The sequence below is a fragment of the Stenella coeruleoalba genome (genome assembly GCF_951394435.1).
Source record: "Stenella coeruleoalba genome assembly, chromosome: 16".
NCBI lineage: Eukaryota > Metazoa > Chordata > Mammalia > Artiodactyla > Delphinidae > Stenella > Stenella coeruleoalba.
Genome location: NC_137162.1, coordinates 30,960,460 through 30,986,385, shown reverse-complemented (window position 1 = coordinate 30,986,385; position 25,926 = coordinate 30,960,460). Strand labels below are relative to the sequence as shown.

General features: G+C 45.4%; 1 protein-coding gene across 1 annotated transcript in view; it reads right to left on the bottom strand.

The window, feature by feature from the left end:
• Positions 1 to 25,926, bottom strand: part of PIK3AP1 (phosphoinositide-3-kinase adaptor protein 1) — a 114,369-nt gene that overhangs the window by 11,865 nt on the left and 76,578 nt on the right. The window contains exons 9-15 of the mRNA XM_079900656.1: positions 24,194 to 24,289; positions 18,873 to 19,070; positions 14,949 to 15,014; positions 12,900 to 13,105; positions 11,845 to 11,917; positions 5,162 to 5,317; positions 452 to 522 (exon numbers count right to left, since the gene is read on the bottom strand). Of these exons, the coding sequence (XP_079756782.1) occupies positions 452 to 522; positions 5,162 to 5,317; positions 11,845 to 11,917; positions 12,900 to 13,105; positions 14,949 to 15,014; positions 18,873 to 19,070; positions 24,194 to 24,289 (866 nt within the window). The remainder of the gene's footprint in view (positions 1 to 451; positions 523 to 5,161; positions 5,318 to 11,844; positions 11,918 to 12,899; positions 13,106 to 14,948; positions 15,015 to 18,872; positions 19,071 to 24,193; positions 24,290 to 25,926) is intronic.

Genomic DNA, 25,926 nt, shown 5'->3' with positions numbered 1-25,926 from the left:
CCCTGGAATCCCTGATACTCATCCAGTTCCCTCTCACCCCTTTTGGCTCCACCCTTCCTCCTTCCCTCTCTTCCTTTCTTCCCCTCTTTCTATTGAGGTGAAATCCACATAACATAAAATGAACCATTTTAAAGTAAACAATAAGTAGCACTTAGTACATTCACAATATTGTGCAACCACCATCTCTATCTACTCCCCAAACATTTTCATGACCCCCCAAGGAAACACTGTACCCCTTAAGCAGTTTACCCGCACTTCCCCTACCCCCAGGCCTGGTAACCACCAATCTGCCCTCTGTCTCTACGGATCTACCTTTTCTGGACATTTCATACACACGGAATCCTACAGTAGGTGACCTTTTGTGTTGGGCTTCTTTCACCTGGGTTTCCATTTCCTGCAGTGAAACGACCCCCAGGACAAGACATATGGGGGTGCGGGCCCCGGCTCTCACCTCGTTGTCCCCCTCCATCCCGCTGCTCACACTGAGGAGGCTCCGGGTGCTGGATCGGTTACTCGCGCTGCCTAAAGGGCGCAAACAAAATCAGCTGGACAGTGGACTGTCTCAAGGTAAAGGAAATTTTGCAGAACTCTGGCTCTCACTTACTGATAGAAACAATACACAAGCTGTGCATATGGGCTTCTTCAAAATGCTGCCATCTAATAACATTACCATGTCATTAGAGTTCAGTTTTTCTTTCAGCATAAAATGAAATGGTTCATCTTTGTATTACCACTTTTTGCCTTACAGCTACCATTTACTGAGGGCTTACCTCACGTTACATGCTTTAAAAGCACGACTGCATTTAATCCCTAGGAAAACCCTACCCGATATTAGAACTCCGATCTGACAGACAAGAAAGCAGAGACGCTCCAGTTCTCACGTGTTCAGTGGTATTTCTAAAATCTGCAAACAACTTTTGTCGCTAAAGTTTTTTTTTACCTATTTAGAAATTACGGCATGTGCGAGTATCACACATGTATACCTAACCTTCTAAAAAGGTGCCAGTGTGACACAAAACACAAAGCACAGATTCAAAAGTATAACTCACACGCAGGGTAGGAACTGTGACTTATGTGAGTTTAGGTGCTCAAGGATGTAAGTTGGGGATTTATCACCTACCTCATTGAAAGAGCATTATCCAATAGAACTTTCTGGAAATGTTCTGTTGTGTGCTATCCAATTTGCTAGCTAGTAAGACACATGGCTAGTGCAACTGAGGAACTAAATTTTATTTAGTTTTAATGAACTTAAATTTAAATAGGCACATGTAGCTAGGGGTTACGGTATCGGACAGCACAGCATTAGAACTAGCTCAAGAACGTGATTGGTCTAGCAGTGAAGAAGGAAGAATAACAGTTAATCAACTAAAACTTTGACTTTAATTTACCAATATTGCCTTTAACCGTATTGCCAGATCTTAGGTCTGCTGAATTTCCACTCAAAATAGCTCCTCATCGTATTAGTTTACAGGTAAATTGCCTTAGTTTTGACATCATTATGGTACCAACTTTGACCTAATTAATTTAGATGTTAGCTTGACGAGAGTCGGTTAAGATTACAATTTTGGATTGTTTCTCGGAGGCAGATTTTTAAATTTAAAATAATGTGTTGAAAATATTTCTAGAAACCAGGGGATTCAGAGTTAGTCTATTAAGGAGCACGTGACCCTGTCTCTTTCTCTCCAGCTACCCACACATAACACTGCTTGCTCAGCCAGAATGTCCTTTTCTCCCTGCTCCCCCCAGCCCACCCCTATCCACAAATCGAAAAGCTCCTGTCCCCAATGCTCAGGACAAATGCTGTCGAAATGTTTCCAGATCCCCCCAAATGGAAGTAAACCCTCCTATCCACGGGCTCCCACCCCTGTGGAGCCAAGCCTCCCACGTCATTCATCATTGTTCATCCCCTTCCCTTACAACGAACCAGACTCCTTCCAAAGTTTATCCACTAGGAGGGAGCAAAAAGCTGTCCAGGCACTGGCTCCAGGATGCTGGAAATTTGCACCAGCCAGCTCCCCTTGTCCCTCCCCTTGGTGTTCTTGAATTTTTAACGCCCACCCTTTGGCTTTGAGGCTTCGCTCCTGGTTTATCAGCCCTGGCTGGCCCTCTCCTCTCTTCAAGGCTGCTGTTCTGCTTGGCCACAACCTGTCTGGACGGTACCACTGGTAGGAGGCTCTGGCCCCAGCCCCCATCATCTTCACTCTTGCTGGGGGAAGGGGGCAGTGCCCAACCCCTTGCCAGGCTTCTGTCACCAGGGAAGAAGGATCAGACAAGCATCTAACTGGTACTATATTTATACCTTCTCTCCTCCATTATAAGTCCCCTGAGGACAGACCCTATTTCTTTTTCAGCTTTATGTCTCCAGTATACAGTCTAGCTCCATAGGCACAGGGCTGTCCTCAATATTTGGTGGAGGAATGAATGAGAGAAAAAAAATGACCCTATATATATGACCCTTAAGAAACTTGAACCAGACAACTTAGAAGAAGGTCAATGGTCTTTCTGTAATGAAACTTTTGTTCTCTTAAACATAACACTAATATTTTGTGCTTAAAATTATAGTCACAACCAGATTTAACCTGCAACTGTTTTCCTGTAGTTCCCAAGAGATGACAGCTGCACCATAATAAAATAGTGCTGTTTTTAGGGTATGACTCCGGGGGTTGAGGGGCAGTTGGTGGATCAGAGCTGGGCCATCCTCACTCTCCCTCCTTGCCCTGGAAACTGTTTCTCTTTGGAAGGTAGTATGTCCCCATGGTTGAGCACACAGAGAGATCTGGATGTGAATCCCAGATGCCCTGCTTAATTTCCAAGTGACCCAGGGTAAGATGCCTAACCTAAGCCTCTGTTCCCTGGTCTCACAGCACTGCTGTATAGAGTGAGACCGCACGGTAACAGGCTTGGCACAGAGCCTGTAAGCGCAAGCATTTGATTAATTACAGCAGCTATCATCATCATCATCATCACTAGTCTCAAAATGGCAGATCATCCACTAGTGACCCAAGGGCCCTCACCTCCAGTGTCCACACCTCTGTACAGCCTCTTCCTCACCTCCCTCTCGGCTTAGCCATGTGACTGACTTTGGCCAATGTGACGTTAGCAAGTGTGATGCAAGCCAAAGCTTGATAAGTACTTGCACACTGGGGCTTGTCCTTCTGGAATGCTCCCTTTATGGATCTTGTTATCATACAAGAAGTTCAGGCTATTGAACTCCACATATAGAGGCCATATGTGGAGAGTCCCTGGAGAGTGAGAGGCCATCGTGGATGCTCCAGCCCATGCCAAGCTTACAGCTGAATACAGTCACATGAGTGACCCCAACTGACCACAGGGGGTGGAGGTAAACAGTTCCCATTTGACTCCTGGCCAAGTTGAGAATCAGACATAAATAAATGATTATGTTTCAAGCCACTGCATTTTGGGATAGTTTGTTACATAGCAATAGATAACCGTGCAACAGGGCCTGGATGCAGTCTACAGCCACAGAGTAAAATAAAATCCTCTGGTCTGTCATTTAATAACATTTTCTACCCCAATAAGATAGCCATCTCTGGGCAGTGCACCACCATACAAGGTAAGAAGCACAGTTTATGCTTTCCAGTCTATTCTCACTCCAAGCTAACTCAAAGTAAAACATACGCATAAAATGGTTTAAATGAATCTGAACCTGAAGTGAGTACTCTGCATTCATCTTGTTAAATTTCCCCTTCCCGCACCCCAGAAAGCCCTGCCCTCACCCCAAGAGTGTCTACACCACGTCTCCTCTCCTCTGTGACATGTCTGAGCCGGCTGCCTGCCTGTCCCTTGCTTCCTCTGCCACCTGTGATCACTCCCATTTCTGAACTTATCAGAATTCTCTAAATTGCCTAAAGGGGGGGTGATACACATGATCACCCCCATAATGTAAGGGGAGGTTTTCTTCTCTGTTAAGTCTAGGCTTCTCATGTGGTTGTATGATATGCTTTGGGTCTGTTTCAACAGGTAACAGTGGCAGAGAGAAGAGCTGGGTTCTACTCTCATTTTGCCATTGACTGGCTGTGGGACCTTGGGCAAAACCCTTTCCCTTTCTGGGTTACAAATACGATATTAATAAAGTAAGGAGGGGGAATAGTTCAGAGGCTCTTGACCTAAGTCCATGGATGGGCAAAACTGTGTGTGTGTGTGTGTGTGTGTGTGTGTGTAAACACATGCATGTGCATTTTTATAGGAAGCACATCCAGATCATATACCAGACTCTCAAAGGGGTATGTGATACAGAAAAGATTAAGAACCCCTGGGTTAGGTGACTTTCCAGTTCCTACATCCATGTGGGGGTCTTCCACCTGACGTTTAAGGAGACGTGAGTCCTGAAATTCAGCTTGTCTCTTGCTCTTTCACTTCTCTCCTAGCTGTTTTGATAACACTGAAGTGTTTGAAAGCAGCGAAACTCGATCTATTTGGCTTGTGAAGCTGGTGTGTCTGAAGTCAGCTAATACCGCCCTGGATCTGGAAACAAAGCCCCAGCTCCTGCCTGCACATCAGTGTGTATTGCCTTGTTGCAATCAGACTCCTATTCAAGCTGTCAAGCCAAAAAGAAGACATTTCCCAATTAGATCCTCAACTTGCATTTAAAGTTGGAATTCTCAAATCCGAGTTCACTGTTTTCTAATGTTTCTGACTTTGTGCCCTTTCCTTCCCCTTCCCACAGATGAAGCAAAAAGAACAGTAGGCAAGAGTCTTAGCCTGGATTCGGTCCACCTGAGTTCAAATCCCAGCGCTACCACTTGTTAGCTATTTAACCTAGAGGAAGGCACTAAGTTTCCAGTTTCCTCCTTGGTAAATACAGGTGATAATACCTATCCTGTAGAGTGATTATGAGAATTAAATCAGAGAATCTGTGGAAGAGGCTTAGCATATAGTAAGTGCTCAATAAATACTAACAAGTATTATGATTAGGATTTTTCATTTATAAAAGCAATAGAGTAATAATTATCATGCAATCTGGCTTCACGGGATATTTGTATAAAGGATCTTTGGCGCCCTGAAAAAGGCAAACCTCACAGGCTAAATGTCCCCCATTTCTTACACCTCCCAAGCCCAGATCAGGCTCCAAGTAAGATCTTCTGGCTCATAACAGAGCACATTTCCAAGGCCCAAAGGCACCTGCGGGCCACCTGCTTACTTGCTGTGCTGGAGGTACTGTCTGTTTTCCAGTCTCCTCGTCTTAGCTCTGTCCTTGGAGGAAAGACGCTTTTCCTGGGGCCACTCTCATAGACTCCAAACTCCACTTTCCCAGGCAGGTGCTGTGAGTGCCGAATTGGGACTGTGATCTCCAAGTCTGGAATTAGAGGGAAAAGAGATAAGATTTAAGGAACCAGGATGCCATTTACAAAACTGCTGGGCTGCTCTCTCTCCACCCACCTCCTCCACCTGAATCTGGAGGGTGCCTGGAGGGGAGGGGAGGGGGAAGGAGGAGGAGAAAGGGAGGGGGAAGAGGGTGGGGGTCCTGTCCAATTCAGCACTGAAACTCCACTGACTACTGTGTGGCAACTGTTGACAGAAAGTTGGGGTGGAGGAATGTTAGAAAGGGCAGAGAAATGCTTTTGCATCATGTAGAAGAAAGAACATGTGATTAGGGAAGGAGGCCGGGGCCCCGGCTCTGCCACTCACCAGCTGTGGAGCTTAAGTCAGTCGACCCCTCTGAATTACTTCCCTTTCTGAGGAGGGGTTGCGAATGCCATTGATTGTAATAATAGGTTATCCTGTGCATCACGCAGAGTTCTAAGAGCTTCCGTATTTTTAGTTCCTTGAATCCTCCCGAAACCCATGAAATAAATACTATTGTCAACATTCTCAATAGAAACTAAGGTACAGAAAAGTGAAGTAGCGTGTCCCATGTCCCTGTCACACAGTTGGTAAGGGGGATAGCTGGGATTTGAACCCAGGCTCCAAAGTCCAGGCCCTTAATCACTACTCAGACTGCCTCTCAATCCCTTAGTAAGTGATGGATGAAGGGTGGGTGGTCCACAATGACAGCAATGATCCAGAGAGTTCACGAAAGGAGATCCATCAGGCCCATGAAAGATTCGGTGACTTGCACAGCTCATCAGTGGTTTGAGACCCCACAGATTCATAAGGGTAGATTATCTCTTTGCCCTGCAAAGCGTTAACCTAACCTCTTTACTGGCTTAGCCCTGCCCAGTGGTTGGTCTTTCTTCCTCCCTATTTCCACCCCTGGGTGCTATGAGCAGGGAACAACTCCAGCTGACAAGTGGAACAAAACATCTGCGCGGACCCAAACCAGCTTCCTCTCCAGGGAAGTGTGAGAGCCAGGTGATCTCCTGTCACAGGGCTCCCCTTGAGGCCCTGGACCTTCCCAAGCCTTGGGGCGGGGTCTCTGCGAAGAGGTGTAAGTGCGGGGGGGACTTTTGGGGACATGTGGTCTCATTCTCAAGGAACCACTTCCTCCTCGCCTCTCCTCTGCTAGGGATGGGTGTGGCAGGAAGTTCAGGGAGCGCAGCGGCAGGGGTGGCTCCACTTGCCAAAGCCAGAGGTCTGCCAAGAAGGGTAAACGGGTAAACAAGCGCAGGTGCAAGGACAGGGTAGACCAAGTGTGCTCAACATTCTGCGTGGAGAATATTAAAACAGTGGACTGCTGGTTTGCGTGAGCTCGAGCTTTCCTCATCCTAGAGACTCTGGTTCCAAGCGTAGTGTCTGGTCCTAGTAGTAACCCAGCTTTCCAGGTCTCGGTGGAACACAGATCTTTTTCATGTCCTTGGGCTCTCTTGCTTACAATTGAGCAGTGAGTGGAAGCACCCACCCAAGCTTGGAAGCACTTGGGTGGAGACTAGCCAGTGTACCCACACATGGGTGTGAGCCCATGGTGGCTCAGAGCCCAAACAGGTGACACTTTTTTCCCCCCCCCAGCTTTGACCGAGCTGTTTAACAACAGTCTCTTAAAGGGAGGTTCCTGTCTGCTTAATTCACTTCAATGAAGCAATTTTCGACTCTGAACAGTTCGAGGAGGAAGGAAAGTAAAATACACAGGAAAAAAGTTGGGAGTCAACAGTTCAAAAAATCAAGTAGAGCCAGTCTAAGTGTCTACAAAATCCGGATATTCTTTGAATAAAGGGACACTGCCAGGAAAAATAATTATCATCACTATACTGCGTAGTACTTTTGCCAAAGTGCATTCACATGTGTTACTATTCCTCCCTTGAACTTTGCTACTCCGTGAAGCAGATAAGCTGGGTGTAACCACAGATGAGGAAACTGAGGCACAGAGTGGTTAAAGGAAAAGACCTGGATCATGAAGTGATTCAGTGACAAAGCAGGGATCAGAACCCAGGCCTCCTGGGACCCAGTCTGCTTCTCCAGGTCCCGCCGTGCAGTGGCCACAGACATGCCCAGAACACGAATATTGATATTCTCCTCCACGGGGCCAGGCCGTTCAGCAAGTCGGGAGTCAGCCAGCCCTCCTCTGATTTCCTACACCATCAGCGCTCTGCACTGTCTCAGCGAGAAGAAAACAACTCCCCAGGGCTGAAGAAATACTGGCAAGTTATTATGAACAATCTGTTACTTTTTAATCGTCCCTGGTCTTTTAACCCAAATTAAAGAAAAATCACCACTGTTTTTCTTTTCTAAGGCAAATGAGGTTTCCAAACGAATAGAGTCAGTCCTTGAGTGGAGTGGTCTCCATTCCTGGAAAAGGTCCTTCAAGCAGAAATGCCATTCATCGGCCCTAATTTTCCTATAGGTCAATGTTATCCTGTGTCGACAGTTTTCAAAAGTTTTTTTGTTTTTTGTGAAGCAGGATTCTTTCCTCTAGTGAAAACAGAAGCTCAGTATAGGAAACGGAGTTTTTAAAAAGGAGCTGCAATGGTTGAAGCAGAGTAAGTGGCCCCAAACCCTGTTCCAATCCAAATCTACTCCCCTACCCCATCCCCAACTGTCCCCCAGATCCTACCTGCTACCCCTACAAGCATGGATGGAGCAGCACTGGAGCACCTGAGTGTGAAAATCCCCAGAATAGGCAATTCCAAGTTAGAACGTACTAAATACACAATCGAGTTTTATGCAAAGATCTAGTATATCATATTCACTCAACCGTAAATGATGCCTTCTCTTTGGCAGATGCTCTGATGACCTTGGGCCTCACCAGGCAGTACAGGGTCCAACTTCCAACTGCCTGAGCTTTCTCTGGGAGCCGGATTACAAGCGCCCGTCTCCCAGCGGGCCTCACCCAAAGACACGGGAGCTGGTGTCTAAATGCCCCGCGGGAGGGATAACTCTTCCAGAGTGCTCTCCATTGACCTCCAGCGTCTCTGGGGAGATGAAACTGCAGTCTCCATGGTTCTAACTGCACACTGCTGGCCGCCTTTCCTTCCTCTCTCACTTCCCACCCGCTCCTGTGTTCTCTAGGATCACCTCCCATATCAGCTCAAATCCTTATCAGGGAAGAAAAAGTTCTAGAAATGGATACTGTTCATGGCTGTACGTTATTTTGAGTGTACTCAATGCCACCAGATTGTACATTTACATGCAAATAGGAAATTTTATCTTATGTACATTTTACCAAAATAAAAAACAAAAATATAGGGAGACTCTTAGTGCTGATGGACAGAACACTCTCCCCATGTGGGCTACGTGCGGCCCCCAGCCGTTCTTGCTCAGTGTCAAATTATACATAGTTTAATCTTAATAGTTATGACATTAATTAAAACCCTTGATGTAAAAAGTAAAAATACTTAACCCTTCACCACCACCACCCCCAAATCCTGGTCAGGGGTCTGCTTCTTGAAGAGTAGGGTAGCAGGGAAGGTAGGGCATCTAAATCACGTTCCTTTGGAAAACTTCAGACATGGACCATTCTAACCTAGACTAGAGCCACTGGTGGGTGTCACTTATTCGCAGCCTGATTAGCCTTGAGTGGAATGTGTCAAATGTGTCAAATGTGTCAAAAGCCACGATTCCAGGCCTGGCCCCTGGATGGTGAGTCCCAGCTCAGCGCACTCTCCCTGGGAAGCCCTGGCTAAGAGGATGTCAGCTGACGTGTGGGTGGTTTTCAGAGTGCCTCCATGTGCTGGGCACTGGGCCTGACCCCAGTTATGCCCTAACTCACTGAATCTTCAGAGCGACTCTCCTGGATGGGCACTTTTATTTGTGCCATTTTGCAGATGAGGACTGAGGCTCAGGCAGGTGAAGTATCTTGCCCATGGTTCCCAGCTAGTTAGGGGTAAACAGTGAGCAGGAACTTGACCTCAACCCTGCTGGCCCCAGGGCCCATGCCTGCAACCCTCTACTCCTCGGCATGCGTGTCTGTCTTGCTTCCATCTCTCCAGTGGGCCCAGGTGGAGCCTGGGTGGGTGGTACATGTGTGATGACACCAGTGGCTCGGTTCTGGAGCCCAGGCTGCTGAGCACACACGACTCCAACACTATGACTCACCGGCCTTCAAACACCACATGCCCCACCAAATCGCAATTTTCTTGATACTACCTATATTTAAAAGCTTGAAATGTTTCATTCAGTCAAGGCTTCTATTGGTCTCTGGGTTCATGTGCTCTAGTTTTAAAAAGCACCTCAGCCCTCTACCACCTAGAACCCTATTGTCTGACCCTAGGATGAATGCAGCTCTTGAAATAGATTTTCTCCCTTCTTTCCTTTTTCCTCCTCTCAAAAGGAGGCAGACAAGTATGAGGGTGGGTAGTGACAGCATACATTTAAAACTTAGTCACCCAGGCAGGAGTCTGAGGATGACCCCTCTGACTTTCTGCCACGGTTGTATCCTCTTTACCCCTCTTCTTCCAAAAAGTCAAACTCAATAATATTCACTAGGCTGTATTGCTTGCAAAACACTGTGCTAGGCATTGTGGGACAGGCTGTAGCTGGGAAAACCAGACCTACACAAATAAAAGACTAACTCATGAGCTACCAGATGGTGAAGATTGCATCTTACAGGTGTAAGGTTTGTATTTGGCTGGGTGCCTGGTGCTCAGTAAGTATCTGTGCAATGAATGAATGGTGTCACCAAACGTTTCACTCAAACCAACCATTCCAACAGAGATTTCTTGAGTTCCACCAATGTACTGTGCTACATGCTGGGGATTCAGCAGAGCACAAAACAGACAAGTTCTTGTCCTTGCAGAGCTTATGCAGGTGGTGGTGGCAGGTTTGGGGGGAGAAGGGGTGTGGAAAATAACCATGAGAATAGAAACATAATTCCAGTCTGTGATTTGTGAGAAGAGGGTGAGCCATGGCACAGGAGGTGAGTCGTGGAGGGCTACTCTGGAGAGAATGGCCTAACTCTGAAGGATGAAAAAGAGCCAGTGGGTAAGGATGTGAGGAAAGAAGTGGAGTGGGCACAGCAAGTGCAAAGGCCCTGGGCAGAATGCCCTTGGCATGACAGAGCAACCAAAAGCAGTCCATTGCGACTGGAACACAGGGTGTGGGGGAAAGTGGAGGATGAGCTCAGGCATCACACCATGCAGGGCCTTGTAGGTCACAACGAAGACTGTGATTTTACTCTTGGGACAAGAGCCCCCAAGGGTTTTGAGCAAGAGAGTGACATCATCTGATTTTTATTTTTGAAAGGCTGTTGACTACAGTTTGTAGGAGTAACTGTAGAGGAATAAGAACGGACACAGGGAGACAACTGAAGAGGCTTCTGCATTAATCCAGGAAGAGGTGGTGGTGGCTTGGAGGCAGCTGTGGCATGGAAGGTCGTCAGAAATGATAACAGGTACTTTGGATGCAGAACTTCTGGGAATTGCTGATGGTTTGAAGGGATGAAGTAATAACAACCAGAGGCAACAGAAAAGATGTGCCAGGTGGACGGAAGGGATACTAGGTTCTATAGATGCTCAAATGAAGAAGGAGTACAATGGCCAGGAGTGGTCCAGGAAGGCTTCACTGAGAAGGGGCTGTCAGGGCTGGGTCTCCCAGCGCCAGTAGTTTCATACAGGTGAGGAGGGAGAGGCATGAGCAAGGGGCCTGTGGCAGGAAGAGGTCCTGTTTGAAGACCAGGGTATTACCAGACTGACCAGGTTCATGGGAAGTCGGGCCGTTGGTGGCAGCTGGAGACAAACTATAGAAGTTATGCACCAGCATAGTTCTTTACGCAATGGAGCGCCATTCAAGATCTGAATGCCTCTGAAAGTCTTTTCTTGCCAGCTCTTCTTGGTATAAGGCTGGCCAGTGTAAATAACAGAGACCCACCATGGCAGAGGCTCTCAGCGAGGATATGCAGTGCGGGCAAATGCCCATTCCTTGCTCAGGGGTGGTGGTGCCACATGGGTAGCACCTGGGGGAGGGAGGGTCAAGGGGGACAGAGGGGCCTGGTCCTGGGTGAGCACAACTGGAATCCATGGCCCTGCTATTGGGCCCCCACCACACACGGCAGGAGCCCTGCTGCACCTGAGACCGGGGCTTCCAAAGCAGTGTTTGGTGTGGACACTGATGACGCAGTGCCCTGCTTGAATCAGAAACAGACACTATGTGAGTGGGATTTTCTCTTTTCTCTGCTCAAAAAAAAGTGTCTTCCTAAATGCCAAGGGGAGAGTCAGGTGCCTGGGGAGAAAGCATTTTCATCCTCTTTCATGGGAGGAGGGATGCAGAGTTCAAGCCTCCCTTTCATTCATTTGCTGACGTGCCTTATGTGCCAGGTACTAGATTTATAGAATTAACAAGACAAAGCCATTGCCCCAAAAGACCTCACAGCCTAGTGGGGGACCCAGATCTATAGACAGGTGACAGGTGCTGGGCAAGCATTCTGCCCACTCAGGCCCCAGCAGAAAGGAGAGTCAAGGACAACAGACCACAGCAAAGTCCCCCAGCATGCAGCACCCCCAGGAAGCCACATACCTGTCTGCTTTCCTGATTTTTGCTTCTCTCTCTGTCTTCGGGTGATGCTATCTCTTAGCCGTTTAAGATTTTCCTGGAAAAAATTTAATTTATTTTAAAAATATACCCCAGAATTATACCCTCTGGGCATTAGAGTTTCTTTCTGATTTTATGACATTTGCAAGATATATCACATTGCAATAACATTTCCAACGTGCCGACGAGGCTGGAGTGCATTTGCAATCGGCTCCCAGAGAAATCCAAGCCCTCTTAGAAGTTGTGCCTGAAGAGAAGACATCTTGTCCACAGCAAAGTATTTCCCCTCCTCTCTGGTTCTCAGCTCTTTCCCAGCCTTATAACCTACCACCCACTTTGCACGCCCCTTAGAAAAGCCTGTCTTCTACTTGCTTACAAGCTCTCCACCTACATTCCTACCTCTGAGACTGTGTCCTCACACATTCCCCTGACCCTGAGGGTCATGGATTCCATGACTTCGCTCCAAGCCTGGGTCAAGGCCCACCTTCTAAGCGCCCCCTCCCATAATGCTCCAGTCCTTATTGCTGCCCATGCCATCTGCTACTGGGCTACACTGCCTTACCCTGTGTGTGTGTGTGTGAGTGTGCACACGCGTGCGCACGTGTGGTCTCTTCAGAGGTACTGTGAGCTCTCGAAGGGCAAGAGACCAGGTCTCGGACCTTTCTGTAATCCTGCAGTCTGGTCTATCGCAGTCATTCAATAAATGTTGAACAGACATGTGAGGGTCAAGATTTGTTGCTATTTTAATCAATAAATAACAATCAGCTTGAAGTTAAGTGTCTGAGCATTCTAGGGAAATGCCCCAGGGACCAACATCCAGACCATCCGTGAGGGAGCCACAGAGGCAGGACTGAAAGGTTGGTTGGGTTGTGACTGCAGCTGAGAGACTGAGCTTGGTCAGTCTCTGACCAAGCAAATGTTCTCAGGCCCAGTCACAGGTGTCCAGTTACAGCAATACACAAGACAGCCACGGACCCAGCCCTCCTCCACTGTCTAGCAGAGAAACAGACATAAAACAAAGTCCATCTGGAGCCAGTTACCTGCTGGAAACGAAAGGACTCAGACCGCTTCTTCTGGTTGAGCTGCCACTCTTTGAAGTGGAGCACGGCCTCATCCACGTTGACGATGCCCAGCTTCACCTGCTCCTGGAGGGTAATAAGCTGCCGCTGGCCTGGCGTTTTCATCCCAGCAAATGGGTCATACATGCTTGACTGAGGCCTGTCCCTCCAGGGTCTGACAGGTGGCTCTGGAAAGGATGGAGAAACTCAGCTTGACAGCGGCGCCGCTGGGGAGAGCTGACCGGATGAGTGGGGTTAATGAGGCTGGCCGTGGGCTCAAGAGGATGTGTCTCAAAAGAACAGTTACATGTGGAACCAAGAAAAGGGAGATATGACGTGGAATCAGAGAGAGGGAAGCAGCTAATAATTTCAAATCCTGTTACACTAAAGTAGACAAGGCCACACCATTTGAGGAAGTGAGGCATCCACGGAGTGAGTCACCATGAATTACTGAGAAGTCTTTAGACCAGCCTTTCTCAACCTTGGCACTATCGACGTTTTAAACTAGATAATTCTTTGTTGGTGTTGTGTAGCTGTCTTGTACACTGTAGGATGTTTAGCCTCATCCCTGGCTTCTGCTCACTTGATGGCAAGAGCATCTCCTTCCTCAGTTGTGACAATAAAAAATGTCCCAGACATTGCCAAATGTCCTCTGGCCGGTTGTGGGGTGGGGAGTGGAGGAGAAATCACCCCCAATTGAGAACCACTGATTTAGACTAAAATCCACTCCAGAAGAGAATATACAGGCAAGTCTAACCAGGCTGCTTCTCCCAGCACCACTTCCAGCCCTCCCCATCCCCCCTGCCTCCAAGCAGCATGGGGCACAGTGATTGTGGACCGACGGGTATGAACTGCCTGAGGAGACTGGAGTGCTAACAGAATCATGACCCAGTCCAATATCACCAGGTAAAAATTAGGTTCTGGGTCCCAGCTGACTCTCCTTGGGTTGTTCATGTGCCAACCTCTCCTCCGTATTCAAAACTTATAGTTCTCTGCTTTGGATACTCTAGGGAAGTATGAAGCCAACTCCTCTCTCTCTAGGCTCTGTGACTCCACTAAGTTCTGTGGGAAGAAAGAGCTACTTGAAGAGGTGATGGGGCCACTGGAGCATATGAAAACGACTTGACATTTCACTGCTCATTTCCTGTAGGGCTATCTTTGATTCTAAATTTCTCCAGCAGGACCCCATGTGAGCATTGTGATTCAGGGAGACGGTATGAAGGAAAAAGAGAGATGACTTCACCAGTGGGTATTGAAAAAGCTTCAAAGAAGCTAATGTATCATTCTTACCAACCATTTACTCATCTGTCTACACACACTCACATAACTTACTCCCAGGTTTGCCCTCTTCCAGGCTGTCTTTAATTGTGTTGGGAGATGGAGTGTGGGGACAAAAAAAAAATGCAAAAGCCAATCAGTTCCAATCTCCTACCACCAAAGCCCTTAGGGAAGTTTTCAAACGCTTAGATGGTGTCATAGTTCCTTTTCAGAAGAATCATCAATGAGAAAATACTGAATGCCTCTGTTTAGCACAAGGAAATTCAACAAGAACAAAATACTTATCTCTTCAAGCTTCCTTAAAAGGTCTTTGGAAAAAAAAGAAAAATGTCACCCAGTGGCAAGCAAAATGTCTCAAATAAAAGTTGAATTAAAGTATAGTTTAGCTAATACAGGTAGGGTAGGTAAATAGCACGGTAGGGCTGCATCACCAGGTAAAGATTGGGTGCTGGGCTGCCCACTTTCATCCTGTTGGTATCAGTCTCAATGTTTAAATTGTACTTTAGTGTGCTGTTACAGACACTTTCTAGGGTATTGATGTCGTTGGTATGATCAATTTGTACAGTGTTCTAAGGCACCCCAATCTCTTCTCCTCTCCCTTTACCATCAGTACAGCTCCACTTCAGGTATCTCTTGGACCTCTCTGTTTTTCAAGGATAAGGAGCTGTTACACCTGGAAATCGCTGAAACATGAACACTTCCACCACCCAGAAGTTCAGGTCATACAAAAGGAAGCTGAGGACATCTGCTTACCTTTCCTGATGCTCTCTGACGTAACGTAGAAATTCTCAGGCCGCTCTTGACTTTTTTCTGCAAAAACTATGAGATAAAGAGTATTCTAAGTAAAGCCAAATAAGATCTCTTTCTAAAAGGCTTTATAATATTTTATACATTTACCAAAAGAATTACCAAAATCTTGTACAAAAAAATAATAATAATGGATCACAACTTGGACCACTGTATGCAGTTCTATAAACCAAAACTTTAGGAGGCAACCAATGAGCAGAAGCTATAGGGATTATGAAATGAAGACAGACCAAACCAACAAGGTCTCAAACCAGAAAGACAGAGCCAGTCAGAGGACATGATCAGCATTTACGAGATCATTAAAGAAAAGGGTAAGGTGAACAAGATTACCCTTTTCCGGATCCTTGAATACTGAAGCAAGCCGTGGAACACCCTGAAGTTTGAGAATAAAAGGAAGTGCCACTTCACATGTCAACAAGTGCCCTAAGACAGAACTCAGAGCAGTGGAACAGGTGAAATATGTGCAAGGCTCCAAGGGGACTTAGATGAAGTCAGTCATGCACAAGAGACACATAAAGACTTGTAGGGGGGACTTCCCTGGTGGCTCAGTGGTCGGGAGTCCGCCTGCCGATGCAGGGGACATGGGTTCAAGCCCTGGTCCGGGGGGAGCCCACATGCCGTGGAGCAGCTGGGCCCGTGCGCCACGGCTATTGAGCCTGCGAGCCACAACTGCTGAGCCCTCATGCCACAACTGCTGAGGCCCATGCGTGTCTAGGGCTCGTGCTCCGCGGCAGGAGAGGCCACCACAATGAGAGGCCCGCACACCGCGACGAGGAGGGGCTCCTGCTCGCCGCAGCTAGAGGGGGCTCGTGTGCAGCGGCGAGGACCCAACGCAGGCAAAAATAAAAAATATATAAATAAATAAATTTATTAAAAAAAAAAAAAGACTTCTAGGGAAAACTGGGAAATGACAAGCGTTCACTCAGTGGTAGGACAGTATAGTGATTAAGTCTCCCTGGGCTCTGCACACGACTCTCTGGGTTCAAATCCTGGCTCTGCCATTTATGAGCCGTACAACCTAAGACAAGAGGCTTGACCTCTTCTTGCCTCGGTTTTCTGATATGTAGAATGAGGATAATAATTGTACCCTCCTCTTTGTGGGGATTACACGAGTTAATACATGGAAAGTGCTGAGAATAGTGCCTGGCACATGTAAGCACTCCATGTTAACTTTTATTAGTCACATCTAAACCCTGAGATTGATGCCAATAAGACAGCAATACCTTGGCTTGCTAGTTAACACGAGGGATGTCTACTCCGTGCTTTCCAGTTTATAAAATAGCTCCTCATGTATGATTTCATCTGACCCTCACAATAAGGCTCGGGCAGAGTGTTATTATGCATCATTGTATACGTATATTATTATGATACCCATTTTATAGATGAGGATACTAAGGCCAAAGAGGGTGAAATGACTTACCCAATGTTCCATACTGTACAGCCGAAAAATGTAAGAGCTGAGACTTGAACCCAGGTGTCCTGGACTCCAAACCATTGCCCTTTTTGTCATCTCCTGCCCCTCTCCTTTCCTTTCCTCCTCACAGTTTCCTAGCAAGTCCATCAAGGCTCTTTAGGAACCACCTATGCCCCTCCCAACTGAACTTCCCACAATGAGCCAGACCATCAACACCCTCTCCCCAACCCCTGCCATTTAGGCATTATCAATATATATTTGCAAGCTTCTTCATTTGGGTTCCCTTAGAAGCAGACCTGGGGGACTTCTCTGGTGGTGCAGTGGTTAAGAATCCACTTGCCAGTGCAGGGGCCATGGGTTTGATCCCTGGTCCAGGAAGATCCCACATGCCGCTGAGCAATTAAGCCTGTGCGCCACAGCTACTGAACCTGTGCACTAGAACCCGCGAGCCACAACTACTGAGCCCGTGTGCCACAATTACTGAAGCCCCGCGCGCCTAGGGCCCATGCTCCGCAATGAGAAGCCCGCGCACTGCAACGAAGACCCAACGCAGCCAAAAATAAATAAGTAAATTAATTAATTAAAGAAAAAAAAAGAACTCTGGAAAAAATGTCTCTCAAAAAAAAAGAAGCAGACCTGGGGACAGTGATCCAAGTACATGTAGACTATGTGAGAGGTGATGGAGGTAAGACAGGGAAGTGGATAAAGCAATAAATGGTGGGTTACCCAGTAAGTCACCATGATGGGCAAGCTGGGGAGCTCTGGAAAGCAATGTAGGGCATGCACCCCAGAGTTCTCCCAGTAAAGGGGCAAGTAAGCTAGGGTACTCATCCAACAACTCTACTCAGTCAGTGGTTGAGGGCTGCATCCAGGGTGATAATCCCCCAACTCTTCCAGCCTGTCCTGCCAGAGAAAGCCATCAGGCTAAAAGACACAGGTTCTAACAGGCAGGGTCGATCCAGTGGGCACAAAAACATAAAGAGCTGGGTGGATGTGAGCAGGACACTGATAGTGTCTGCTACACACGCCAAAGGAGATGCCATCCAAGGGATGGCAAACCATGAGCACGGATGGCACTAGGCAATATATAATATCCCCCCACTGTATTTCTACCCAATTTAAGGTTGCCAGATTTAACAAACCAAAACCAAAACTGAAAAAACGAGTGCAATATTTGGGACACATTTACACTAAAAAATTATTTGCTGTTTGTCTTAAATTCATACTTAACGAGGCGTGCTGTACTTTATTTGACAAGCCCAGCCCAACTACCTGGGGCTCTGGTTGAAGGCTATCTTCCCCAGTTTCTAATCTTTGCCATACCTTCCACAACCTGCTTATACTATTAAAAATGGAAAATGGAGGGACTCCCCTGGTGGCGCAGTGGTTAAGAACCCTCCTGCCAATGCAGGGGACACAGTTTCGAGCCCTGGTCTGGGAAGATCCCACATGCCGCAGAGCAACTAAGCCCATGCGCCACAACTACTGAGCCTGCACTCTAGAGCCCACGAGCCACAACTACTGAGCCTGCGTGCCACATCTACTGAAGCTCGCATGCCTAGAGCCCGTGCTCCGCAATGAGAGAAGCCACCACAATGAGAAGCCCGCGTACCGCAATGAGTAGCCCCCCCTCGCCACAACTAGAGAAAGCCCGTGCACAGCAACAAAGACCCAACGCAGCCAAATATAAATAAATAAATAAGTAAATAAATTTATTTTAAAAAAATGGAATGGAGGTCAAGTGCACAGATCTGGCAATTCCTATACTCTTACAGTACTTGTAATCATATTAATAAAATCAAGTCCTGAAAGATAGTGAAACTGACAATGCTATCAGCATCTAACTAATGTCCCAGGGATCATTATGGGTCAAAACCCAATTATCACCAACTTTTATCAATGTACGAAGGTAGACAGCATAGCATTGTGGCTGAAAGCCAAGGTTGTGGAGTCAGATTCCTTGAGTTCAAATCCTGGCTCCGCTACTTGGTAATCAAGTGACCTCTGTAAGCCTCAAAAATGAGGGCTTACATTTTCCTCATCTGTAAAATGGGGATGATGACGGCCCTTACCTAATAGATTATTATGACATATTCCAAATAGAGCACTCTTGGTAGATTTCAATAAATGTTAACTATTAAAAAATAATAATAATGAGAGTTTCAGGAGATAAAAATTTACCAGGGATCTTGCCATTTGGAGTAGAGGGACATCTTGTTTATCTCTGTCTTCACACTATGCATAAATTCCTCCAGGAAGGCCAGAACTGAATCTGACCACTGCCCCTAGTCTAGTTCCAGAATCTGCCCCAAGCTCTGACTCTGTCTCCTGGGGCTGGTTGGAGACCATTCAGAAGGGAATGGTCTTGAGCAATGGTTCAGGAGGTAGAGGATCCAGGGAATTCCTGCTGAGAGGCTCTGAAGACCCCACTGTGCATCATTCCCTGCCACACTTGCCTTTAGAAATGTATGGTTCATTGTCAGACAGCTGGTGAGTGCCAGAAGCACTGGCCTCTGGCCTGGGCACTGGGACAGGGGGCCTGTTGGCCAAGTCCACGGAAGAGGCCTCATCATCATCCACTGTGTGATAAACATCTTCTTCCTGCCCGAGATGGTATACTTCCCTCTCCAAACTGGACATTCCCACGCTGTTGCCTAGAAACAGAGAGAAAGGTGACTGAAAGCTATTGTCAAACCCTGGGACCCCCAGGTCATACAGCCAGCTGCCCTGGGACCCAGCTCTGCACATCAGCAAGCTGGCCACCTCCACATTAGGTAGGGCCTGGCAGCCAACCAGGCCGGGGGCCAGCCCCACCTACCTGCACACTCACAGTAGTTGGCCCTGCCACAACAGAAAGGCCCATGGGGCACCACTAGAACACATAGCTCTGGTGACCAGAGGGGCGTGTGCTACTGGGCCCCACAGACATCTGCTACATAAGGTCACCACTCTAAGATTGGGAAACATTGCCAAGCTACCTAATACACAAAAATTAAAAGAGAGAATTAGGCAAAATGAGGGACAGAGAAATATATTCTAAATGAAGGAACAAGAAAAACCCCAGAAGAACTAAGCAAAGTGAAGATAAGCAATCTACTTGATAAAGAGTTCAAGATAATGGTCATAAAGATGTTCAATGAACTTGGGAGAGGAATGGATGAACACAGTGAGAAGCTTAAGAAAGAGCTCGAAAATTTAAGGAACCAAGCAGATCTGAAGGATACAATAACTGAAATTTTTAAATACACCAGAAGGAATTAATAGTAGATGAGATAATACAGAGGAACAGATCATTGAACTGGAAGACAGAATAGTGGAAATCACTCAAGCTGAACAGAAAAGAAGAAATGTTTTTTGGATCTCTGAAGGAGAATAGAGAGCAAAAGGGGCAGAGAACATATCTGAGGAAATAACAGATGAAAACTTCCCTAACCCGGGAAAGAAAACAGACATTCAGGTCCAGGATACAGAGTCCCAAACAAGATCAACCCAAAAAGGTCCACACCAAGACACACTGTAATTAAAATGGCAAAAATTAAAGATAAAGGGAGGGGCTTCCCTGGTGGCGCAGTTGTTGAGAGTCCGCCTGCCGATGCAGGGGACACAGGCTCGTGCCCTGGTCTGGAAAGATCCCACGTGCCACGGAGCGGCTGGGCCGTGAGCCATGGCTGCTGAGCCTGCGCGTCCGGAGCCTGTGCTCCGCAACGGGAGAGGCCACAACAGTGAGAGGCCCGCATACCGCAAAAAAAAAAAAAAAGCTAAAGGGAGAATATTAAAAGCAGCAAGGGAAAGGCAACTAGTTACGTGTAAGGGAACTCTCATAAGAATACCAGGTGCTCTTTAGCAGAAACTTTGCAGGCCAGAAGGGAGTGATATCATATTTAACGTGATAAACATAAGCTTATAACCAAGAATACTCTACCCAGAAAGGATATCATTCATATTTGAAGGAGAGATAAAGAGTTTTACAGACAAGCAAAAGCTAAAAAAATTCAGCACCATTAAGCTGGCTTTACAGAAAGTGTTAAAGGGACGTCTCTAAGCAGAAAAGAAAATACCACAACTAGAAATATGAAAATGAAAAAAAGAAAAATCTCATTGATAAAGGCAAATATACAGTAAATATACAGATCAACCACTTATAAAGCTAGTAGGAAGGTTAAAAGACAAAAGTATTAAAATCACCTATATCCACAATAAGTAGCTGAGGGATACACAGAACAGAAAGATGGGGCTTCCCTGGTGGCACAGTGGTTGAGAATCTGCCTGCTAATGCAGGGGACAAGGGTTTGAGCCCTGGTCCGGGAGGACCCCACATGCCGCAGAGCAACTAAGCCCATGTGCCACAACTACTGAGCCTGTGAGCCACAACTACTGAAGCCTGCACACCTAGAACCCATGCTTTGCAACGAGAGGCCACCGCAATGAGAAGCCCGTGCACCGCAATGAAGAGTAGCTCCTGCTCGCCGCAAGTAGAGAAAGCCCGTGCACAGCAGTGAAGACCCAACGCAGCCAAAGATAAATAAATAATATAAATTAAAAAAAAAAAAGAATCCGGCTGCCAATGCAGGGGACATGGGTTCAAGCCCTGGTCTGGGAAGATCCCACATACCACAGAGCAACTAAGCCCACGAGCCACAACTACTGAGCCCACATGCCACAACTACTGAAGCCCTCGTGCCTAGAGCCCGTGCTCCGCAACAAGAGAAGCCACCGCAATGAGAAGCCCATGCACTGCAATGAAGAGTAGCCCCCACTTGCCGCAACTAGAGAAAACCTGTATGCAGCAACGAAGACCCAATGCAGCCAAAAGTAAAGAAATTAATTAATTTTAAAAAAAAAACCTCATGGTAATCACAAACCAAAAATCTATTATAGATACATACAAAAAAAGAGAAAGGAATCCAAACATAACACTAAAGATAGTCATCAAATCACAAGGAAATAGGAAAAGAAGAAAGGAACCAAAAAGAGATATTAAAAACCAATCAGAAAACATTAACAAAATGGCAATAAGCACATACCTACCAAAAAATTGCTTTAACTGTAAATGGACTAATTGTTCCAATCAAAAGACATAGAGTGGGGCTTCCCTGGTGGCGCAGTGGTTGAGAGTCCACCTGCAGATGCAGGGGACGTGGGTTTGTGCCCCGGTCCAGGAAGATCCCACATGCCGCAGAGCGGCTGGGCCTGTGAGCCATGGCCGTTGAGCCTGTGCGTCCGGAGCTTGTGCTCCACAACGGAAGAGGCCACAACAGTGAGAGGCCTACATACCACAAAAAAAAAAAAAAAAGAAAAAAAGAAAAAAGACATAGAGTGGCTGAATTCATCTATGATGCCAGCATCACCCTGATACCCAAAGCAGACAAAGACATCAAAAAAAATAAAATTACAGGCCAATATCCTTGATGAACATAGATGCAAAATTGTCCTCAACAAAATATTAGCAAAGGGAATTCAACAATGCATTAAAAGGATCATGCACCATGATGAAGTGGGATTTAATCCCAGGGATGCAAAAATGACTCAATATCTGCAAATCAACGAATGTGATACATCATATTAACAAATTAAAGAATAAATATCATATGATCATTTCAATGGATACAGAGAAAGCTTTTGACAAAATTCAACATCCATTTATGATAAAAACTCTCAACATAGTGGGTATAGAGGGAACACACCTCAACATAATAAAGGCCATATATAACAATCCCACAGCTAACATCATACACAATGGTGAAAAGCTGAAAACATTTCTGTTAAGATCAGGAACAACATAGTATTGGAAGTCCTAGCCATAGTAATCATACAAGAAAAAGAAATAACAGGGACTTCCCTGGTGGCGCAGTGGTTAAGAGTCCGTCTGCCAATGCAGGGGGCACGGTTCGATTCCTGGTCTGGGAAGATCCCATGTGCCACAGAGCAACTAAGCCCATGCGCTATGACTGCTAAGCCTGCACTCTAGAGCCCATGAGCCACAACTACTGAGCCCACGTGCCACAACTACTGAAGCCCATGTGCCTAGAGCCTGTGTTCCGCAGCAAGACAAGCCACCACAATGAGAAGCCTGTTCACTGCAATGAAGAGTAACCCCCACTCGCCACAACTAGAGAAAGCCCGCACGTGGCAACGAAAACCCAACACAGCTAAAAATAAATAAAATAAAAAATAAATTAATTTAAAAAAAAAGAAAGAAAGAAAAGGAATCCAAATCAGAAAGGAAAGAGAAAAACGGTCACTGTTTGCAGATAACATGATACTGTATATAGGAAATCCTAAAGATGCCATCAAAAAACTACTAGAACTAGTGGCGCTTCCCTGGTGGCGCAGTGGTTGAGAATCCTCCTGCCAATGCAGGGGACACGGGTTCGATCCCTTGTCTGGGAAGATTTCACATGCCACGGAGCAACTAAGCCTGTGCACCACAACTACTAAGCCTGTGCTCTAGAGCCCATGAGCCACAACTACTGAGCCCACGTGCCACAACTACTGAAGCCCACGTGCCTAGAGCCTGTGTTCCACGAGAGAAGCCACCACAATAAGAAGCCCATGCACTGCAACGAAGAGTAGCCCCAATTGGCCACTACTAGAGAAAGCCCACGCACAGCAACAAAGACCCAACACAGCCAAAAAAACCCACAAAAAACTGTTAGAACTAGTAAATGAATTCAGTTAAGTTGCAGAATACAAAATTAATATACAGAAATCTGTTGTGTTCACTAATAATAAACTATAAGAAACAGAAATTAAGAAAAAAATCCCAATTACAATTGCATCAAAAAGAATAAAATACCTAGGAATAAATCTAACCAAAGAGGTAAAAGACCTGTACTCTGAACATTATAAGACATTTATGAAAGAAACTGAAGACAACACAAATAAATGGAAAGATATACCACATTCGTGGATTGGAAGAATTAATATTGTTAAAATGACCATACTACCCAAAGAAAACTATGGATTCAATGCAATCTCTATCAAAATACCAATGGCATTTTTCACAGAACTAGGACAAATAATTCTAAAATGTGTATGGAAACACAAAAGACCCCAAATAGCCAAAGCAATCTTGAGAAAGAAGAACAAAGCTGAAAGTATCATACGCTCTGATTTCAAACTATACTATAAAGCTATAGTAATCAAAACAGTATAGTATTGGCATAAAAATGGACTACTATAGATCAATGAAAACAAATAGAAAGCCCAGAAATAAACTCATGCTTATATGATCAATTAATTTATGACAAAGGAGCCAAGAATACATGGGGGGGGGGCAAAGACAATCTCTTCATAAATAGTGGGAAAACTGGACAACATATAAATAATCACTCTCCAATACAACCTTGACTTAATAATACCTGTGTATGTTCCCCTATGTTCTCCTCCTTCACCAGAAAGTAAAGTCTCTTGAGGGTATTGATTATATCTTATTTTCCTTTGTGTCCCCTAGCCCAACAACTAAAATAGTGCTTTGCTCATAGTAGGTACTCATTAAATTTTGGTCAAATAAAAATAAACAAGTGTATTTAAAAAGAAATTTTGCTAAAGGCAACTTGTTTACCCAAAGCAGTGGGTCCAGTGGTGGGAACTTCTGGCTTACTTGTAATAAGCTTATGGGGGAGCTCGTGGGAATAGAGTGCCTTCAAGCACACCATGTGGCATGTACATGGCAGCCCATTCCTTCAGTGGAGCAACCCTCATAGGGAGCCAGGCAATATCTTACCTTTATTTCTCTTTCCCTCTTTTTGCTTCCCTGTTCACTGCTGCAACTTACCTTCTAAAAACTTGCGGATCATAGAATCCTTAGTGGTCCGAGAGAAACCATCTCCGGGCATTGGATTAGATGTACTGGCCTGAAGCATTTCAACATCTAGAAGGAAAAGGAGACTAAGAGTTTATATGTTGTTCTTCCACACAGACAAGGACATTTTATAAGTGGATATACAAGGTTTGACAAATCAAGAGATTCAAGAATTCATTAAACCATCCATCTACCCATCCATCCATCTAATCACCCATGCATCCATAGGTCCATGCATGCCTCCATACATCCAGTTATCTACCTACTCAATAAGGACATTCAGTAAATATGGGGTATAAAGGAGAGCAACATTTACAACCTTCAGGCCCTTTCCTAGACCACAGGACTCAAAAGGTATAGATATGCTCATTTGTGTTTGAAAGAACTAGCTTAATTTTTAAATATATAACTGTAGTCTTTATAACAGCAAAAACCCCCACAAAATGACAACAACAAATAATTGGAGGCAGAAACAACAAAGAATCGATAAGTTGTAATTTATTTAAACAATGAACCATTTTCAACAGTTAAAAAGAATGTGTGGGAGCCACTCTATCAACATAGTACCATCTCAAAAACGTAACACCCAGAACTCTATTTTTAGGTCATTCATGTAATTGGTCATTTATAAGGAAGAAGCACATAGACCTTTGGTTTTTCACTATTAAGCATAAACCCACGGGGACCAAAACTGTGTGTGAAAACTATTCAATTGCCACAGCAGATTCTACTAAAACCTTAGTAACCAACATTACTTTACGTTACTTTGTGACTCTGAAGTATGCATTTTGGGAGCAAAATTTCAGACTTGTGTTAAAAGCAGAACTTTGATAATATCAAGAGGTTGCGTTCAGTAAGGCATATCACACAGTTACTGGGGACTTGTTTGCTTAGGCAAAATATGTAGTTTGAAGTTGAATAGTATACTTTGAGAAAAAAAATCATTTGAATTTAATCAGTATACACAGATATACTGTTCCTACTACTTTGATCTTTGGGGACCAGTTAAATACAGTCTGGTGAATTTGTATGAAATATTTATATTTATATTACATTTTCCAAGAATATTAATTGAAAAGAGGTCATGGTCGTAAAGTTATGTTAAGGATAATGAACTTCACATGACATAATCCTAGTTTTGAAACAAAATATCTGTATGTACATAGAAAAAAAGCCTGAAAGGCAATACATCAAAATGTATATAGTGGCTATTTCTGAAGTAGTATGGATAGGTCATGGACATTTCAGACCATGGACATTTTATTTTCTATTTTACACTTTTCTTCGTCTTCCAAATTATCCATAGTGGCTTCTGTTGCATTCATATATGAGAAAAACCCTATCAGCACTTTTTTAAAAGGCCTAGGTAATTATGATCAAGTATGTACAATTAGATTCCCAAAGCAAAAATAATTTCAGGTTATTTAAAAAAATTATGGCTCACCTGTCAATTACCAGATTACTGATTTTCTAATTATAAAACATACTGATTTTTTAAAAATTTATTTATTTATTTGTGTATTTATTTTTGGCTGCATTGGGTCCTCCTTGCTGCGTGCGAGCTTCCTCTAAGTTGCGGCAAGTGCGGGCTACTCTTCGTTGCGGTGCGCAGGCTTCGCATCGCGGTGGCTTCTCTTGCTGCGGAGCACGGGCTCTAGGCACGTGGGCTTCAGTAGCTGTGGCATGCGGGCTTCAGCAGTTTTGGC